This window comes from Haliotis cracherodii, unplaced genomic scaffold, assembly GCF_022045235.1.
Source record: "Haliotis cracherodii isolate W230 unplaced genomic scaffold, xgHalCrac1.p SCAF_7, whole genome shotgun sequence".
NCBI classification, from domain to species: domain Eukaryota; kingdom Metazoa; phylum Mollusca; class Gastropoda; order Lepetellida; family Haliotidae; genus Haliotis; species Haliotis cracherodii.
The window spans coordinates 33,946,066-33,952,031 of NW_027266330.1; the positions used below are offsets into that span (position 1 = coordinate 33,946,066).

The following is a 5,966-nucleotide window of genomic DNA, read 5'->3' on the forward strand; positions in this document are numbered from 1 at the left end:
GAGACTTCATGTATAAATATTAATATATTCAACAGCAGTGAAGGACTATCACTAGATTACTTATATTCAGCAGTGATTCTATGAGACTTCATGTATAAATATTAATATATTCAACAGAAGCGCATTCAGATTATACAACTAGAGTAATCATATTCAACAGTGATACAATACCACTACAATATTAATATATTCAACATAGCGCAATTAAAGAGTATTGTGTCACTTGTGGATAACCACGGGAGCATATACTTATATTATATCATACTATAACATACAACATAGAACCATTCCGCTTGTTTGAATAAAAATATATATAGAACTGTTATCACACACTGCAACAATGTCGGTTGACTACACGGCTGCACTGCCGCCTATGTGAATCAGAGAAGAGAAAGCCAGCTCTCATCAAACATCGCATATATTGGCCAATGCAGGCCTGATAACCTCAATGATACTGGTCCAAAAAGCGCACGGCATTACCAGCCCAAACGCTGCCACTTTGCACATTTGCTCTCCGTAACGTGCAGCATTAAATATTGATCCTATTTCGGTTCGATCCTTATCCTCAATAACCTTGGCCCTTCGTTCCAATATTCCCCTGTCATAAATCTCCTTGATATATACTGCATGTGCCCTTTGAAAATAAGCAGATCTATAATCACATGTACAATGTGGGTCGATACTTTAATAGTAACTTGTGTAGACTTTATGCTTTGTAAGCTGGGTAAACATGCATGTCGAGCATCTGTTGCACCCTGCGCTCCGTGGTCACGTTTCGAGCTGTTACATTAATAGATGACATCACACTAAGCAACCTCGTTGTCAGTCAGGTTCTTGTTACGTGCTTCCCATCTCCGCAGGAGTGGTTCTGTGAGAATGATAGCTGAGGCAAGTAGCAGGGAAGCTCCAAGGAAATGGAAAGTGACATTGTAGTTTCCTGTCAGGTCCTTGAATGTTCCTGGAAGTAGAGTTTGACTTTCAAAAATGAAATTGGAAGGCATCTTGCTGACCACCTGGTATCGTCAGTCTAACAGGGAGCTAAAACATAGATGGGGCAAAAATAGTAAATAATTAAGTATTACCGGAAAGGTAAATGTGTTTGAAATATTTACGATTTCGAGAAAAGAGGCCATCCCAACGAGTCACAGAAACATCTGTAAATATATCTATGTATATGGCTTTCTTCTACAGTGTATGTCTGAAATCCGCTCCCTTAATGATGCAGATCGGGATATATGTTTGATGTTTGATGGAGGTAGTGAGTGAATATGGTTTTAACCAACCAACTGTTAGCAATATTCCACCAACATCACTTTTGGGGACATAAGAAATGTCCTTCAGACATTGTACTCATGCAGGGAATCGAACCCGGGTTTTCGGCGTGACAAGCGAACGTCTTTACCGACGGAAATGGACTGCCAATAATTTCGATCAAGCGAGTGCTTTTTCAAATAATCGTTTCAATTAAGTATGTGTCAAACTTTGGAATAAAACGTTTGAATGTGTTACTTGCATTTCAGTGAACACGTTATATGACGAGACAAATTCACCTGAAGTTAATCTGGACTAAGACTATTTATTGTATACTTCAGTGTGGAAAACTTTTCTTATTTTGAGAAAAGAGATTTTTTCATTGCAGTAATATAACACTTGATATTAATGCACTACAGTGAACATAACATTTTGTCATGCAAGAGCTACCCCCCTTAAATTATCGTAGTGTCATACACAAACTGTTGACTTCTTTTTCACGTAAGTTTCACATTGACAATCCAAAATAATGCTCAAAATAATGTATACTGTAATGTTCTCATTTAACTCCTGATTCAAGACTGTTTGTTACTTGACCTGCGTGAATTCCATCGCTTCCAACAGCGGTCTCGTAATTAAAAAGGGATGGTGAAACGTCCCTGCGTGTTGGGTACTAACGGAATCGGGTGGTCAGGCTCACTGACTTGGTTGATGCATGTCATCTATCCCGATTGTGTTGATCGATGCTTATGGTGTGAATCGCTGTATTGTCTGGTCCAGACTCGATTATTTACAGACTGCCGTCATATAGCTGGAATATTGTTGAGTGGGGCGTTAAACAACAAATAAACGAAACCAATCAACAAACATATGTGAGCTAATTAATAATTAAACTACCCCTGAAAAAAGAGAAGAATACATGAAAGAAAATCCCATTACCTAAAACTGGATAGGTTAACGCTCCAGCAATTCCTTGGAACACCTGCACAAATCCAAACGCTTTGGGGAATTTATCAAGTCCAATTAAATCTATTATAATGACGGGTAGAAGAGAGAAAAAGAATCCAGAAAATCCTCCATAGACAATTATGAAACCCAGCATGAATTGAAAGTTCTTGTAATAGGCCGTGAACTGGAAGAGGATGCCAATGATGATGAAGGCGCCTGCCAACATCTTGGGTCGTGTCATAAGTCGCAGCTGGGCAATGATTCCTGGTAGGAGTCGACTGAGGAGATCTAGAGCGGCTGCCACAGTGAAGAGATATGCTGTCTCCATGTCCGATAGTCCCTTTTCCTTAGCCAGGGAAGGAATGAAAGCTACTGACAGCTCGTTACCAATCAGGCCAAAAAAGGAAAAGCCAAGAATGCAGACGAAAATGGGATTTTTGAACAAGGAGAGATCCATAGTTGCCATGCAGCCTCTGACAGCACGGCAACAGGAATTATCAGCTGAAGCTGTTTGCATTTTATCCTCTCGCGACATTCCTATAAATGATGTCTTCTCTTCATTTGATCCTTCCAAATCCTTGTCAGTATTAACATAAGTGGCCGGACTTGGTGCTGGTGAACCGCTTATGTCATCAGGGTCTGGTGATGGTATTGGAAGTCCCAGTTCCTTAGGCTGAAGTGGTCTGAAGAGGGCTGCGCACACGACGGTTTGCATCATGACCCCGCCCAAGAGCATAAGCGCACCCTGGAACCCGTACTCGTCAAATAGGTATGTGATGAGGGTAGGTAACACCATCAGGCCTACGCTGATACCCGAATTGGCTACTGCTATCGCTAGAGGGCGTTTCTTGTCGAAGTATTGTCCAAGAAGGTAGATTCCTGGTCCGTACACGAATGCATTTCCTAAACCTGCAAGGAAAGTAAACATTATGTAGGTTATCTTGGCCATGATCACAATCGTCGTTGATGTGTCAAACTATTTCACTCTCCTCCAAACGTGCTCAAAACTATTACCAGAAAAATTGTGCCACGTCGAAGATTTATAAAAAGACCATTGTGGTCTCATCATAATTAATTACACCATGTCCTGATAAAAAAAAAAAAGTAAATAAGAAACAACCGTTAATCAAATACCAACATTAAATTAACATACACTTCGAACTTGAACTTCAAATCTGAGGAGTTGCATCGTCTCGAAAGAGAGGATGGTTTACATCCTCTCTTTCGAGACGATGCAACTCCTCAGATTTGATATATGAGCTGTAGTCTAATATGGGCACACATTTTATCTCGAACAACGAATTATTCATCATTATTTTACTGCTCAAATTAAAGGATTTTAAATCTATGTTTTGGTTTACCAAAACAACAACAAAATTAATCGTTATGCAGATACGCATGAACATACACCTTACCTGTGAGGATGCTTTGAGTGAAGATGATGAAGGCCACGTTCTCTGCAAACACACTGAGCAAGATGCCGGCGGAGGTCAAGGCTGACCCGATAAGGGATAACTTCCTGATTGATATCCGGGTGATTAAGATATTTAGGGCTAACATAGCTGCAATAAATGAATCACATATATTACCTGATGTCCACGACACCGAAAATAGAATCGAAGCAACATTTTTTTCTCCAAAATCATAAGAAATATCTTCTAAAAGTAGAATCAATTGTATGATTCCGGCTATATCGTAAGAATGTGATTATGAACAGCTATCACATAGTGATGATACCCGGTTTCCGCGGGTATGGTGAGCGTTTCCTGCCTGACCAGTGACAACAGTCACAAACACATGCATCCCTCCAGTCATACAAACTTGTGTTGTTTTTGTCTCTCTGAATCTTTATGATTCGGTCCAAACATGTAACAGGAAGCCAGTTTCATCTTGCGCATCATGAACCGCCTTAATCCCAAAATGTCATATGGAGGTTATCACTGAAGGAATCAAATGCTTTACATGTTGTTTTCTCAGTAAACTTCTTATGTCATTTGCTGTTATGTTTGTCAAATTGTCGTGAACATAGAGATGTAAGAATGTCTATCGTCACCATGATTAGTGACGAATGGATCAGTAAATGAAGTTTACACTAAGGTTTATCGTGTGGGAAAGTGGTGTACCGAGTTGAAAAATCAATTGCATTGTCAGAATTGAACTTGGTTCTGTTGTGATCTTGAGATTGCTCAAATGCAACCAAATTGTTTAAGTATTTCAGAATTCATATGGTATTAATTCCACTTGTCTCGAATACTTCATGTGAATATAAAACAAGTTCTGACCTGATTTGATTTATCAAGGTATTTGGTGATACATTTGTTGGACCCAGCAATACATCTCACTTTGTACTGATGTTTTTATATTGTGGAACTTGTTATGGATTCCAGTACAAAAGAGGAATGGACATGTCTTCACAATTTTGAGTCAAGTCAAACGTTCATATGACTGATGCATGGTTTGGGCGGATTTCTCACTCATTGTGGATCAGAAACGTCAGAAATAATTTTGTTGGCTTAATCAAAATTTGATTATGAAAACTGGAAATGCCACTTACTCAAATATAAGAACACACAGTTATAATCAACATGGATGCCTACCCGAAAAGCTGAAAGCCACAGCCTTGATACCAAGGATTACTGATGTCACTGAAGTTGATGCTTGAAACCGTTTGAGAAACTGGACAAACAGTATCCCATAGGACTTGATTAGGCCAATGACGAGCATGTTGTTCACAAAACAAGCTGAAATGATGAAGTATGTATTTTTTACATTAAAATATTATACAACGAAAATATGTTTGAGACAAGATATTTCTTTTCAGCTACAACTGCAAAACCAGATTTCTTTTACAAATTGAAAGTAGGGACCCAAAACAAATGTTATATTTGGGATAACGCTTTGTTTGTAAAGTAGACATTCTAATACATTTTTAGGTTGAGTCACATTCGCGATTCAAATCCACATTCTCAGTGAGGCACACACAGCAAGCTAACCCTCTCGGCCACCGAGGCTTCCACAACAAAATATGTAAGTCCGACAATTTGTAGTCTAGATCACGTACTTTGTGTACCCCTCCGACAAGTACAAATTGGTACCGTAACGGCTCCCTTGGCCGAAAACTATCAATACGCGATGCCATTTAGACAGTGGTCAAATGTAACAAATGTAATACTTGGGATAACACTTTCTTAGTAAAATACAAATTCGTGTACATTTTTGGTTGAGTCCTATTCGGGATCCGAACCCACATTCTCCTAATCGCAGTTTACTGAGAATACAACATTTGTTTCATTTGACCACTTTCTAATGGCATTACGTAATATATTATTCATACCGAATCATAATTATTTTTTCAAAGTATTTTCTAAGACAATATATTTTTTTCGATAAAATCCCAGGCACCTGCCTGTCCCGAGAATATCAAATGGTCGGTCCATACCATTGAGGCCCAGCCTTCCTAGGCGCATATAATAATACTGATTCAGCTTAACACAATATGGGCGGTCGGGTTGTCTAGTGGTTAAAGTGTTCGCTCGTCACCCCGAAGACGTGGGTTTGATTCCCGACAGGGGTACAATGTGAGAAGCCCATTTCTGGTGTTCCCCGTCGTGATATTGCTGGAAAATTACTAAAAGCGGCGTAAAACCATACTCACCCACTCACACAATATTTACTCATTCTCTCTAACCTGCAACTATCACCCATCCGTATCCTCCGTCCATTTCCATTCTGTCTTTGGCTCCAGATGTTCTGCGTTGTTTGCTCAT

The 5,966-nt window shown here is 39.4% G+C and overlaps 1 protein-coding gene across 1 annotated transcript; it reads right to left on the reverse strand.

Annotated features, from left to right (window-relative positions):
- Positions 1–806: 806 nt before the first annotated feature.
- LOC139449098 (monocarboxylate transporter 14-like) lies at positions 807–5,966 on the reverse strand. The gene is made up of 5 exons (XM_071230571.1): positions 5,888–5,966; positions 4,797–4,940; positions 3,615–3,761; positions 2,191–3,108; positions 807–958 (listed from the first exon to the last, which is right to left on the reverse strand). The coding sequence occupies exons 1-5, from the start codon at positions 5,964–5,966 to the stop codon at positions 807–809; spliced, it is 1,440 nt and encodes a 479-aa protein (XP_071086672.1).

Coding starts and splice junctions, on each gene's coding strand:
- LOC139449098 (XM_071230571.1), bottom strand. CDS start 5,966: ATGAGCAAACAACGCAGAACATCTGGAGCCAAAGACAGAATGGAAATG. Junction 4,941..5,887: donor CGGATGGGTGATAGTTGCAG/GTTAGAGAGAAT, acceptor TCATCATTTCAG/CTTGTTTTGTGAACAACATG. Junction 3,762..4,796: donor TGTGGCTTTCAGCTTTTCGG/GTAGGCATCCAT, acceptor CATTTATTGCAG/CTATGTTAGCCCTAAATATC.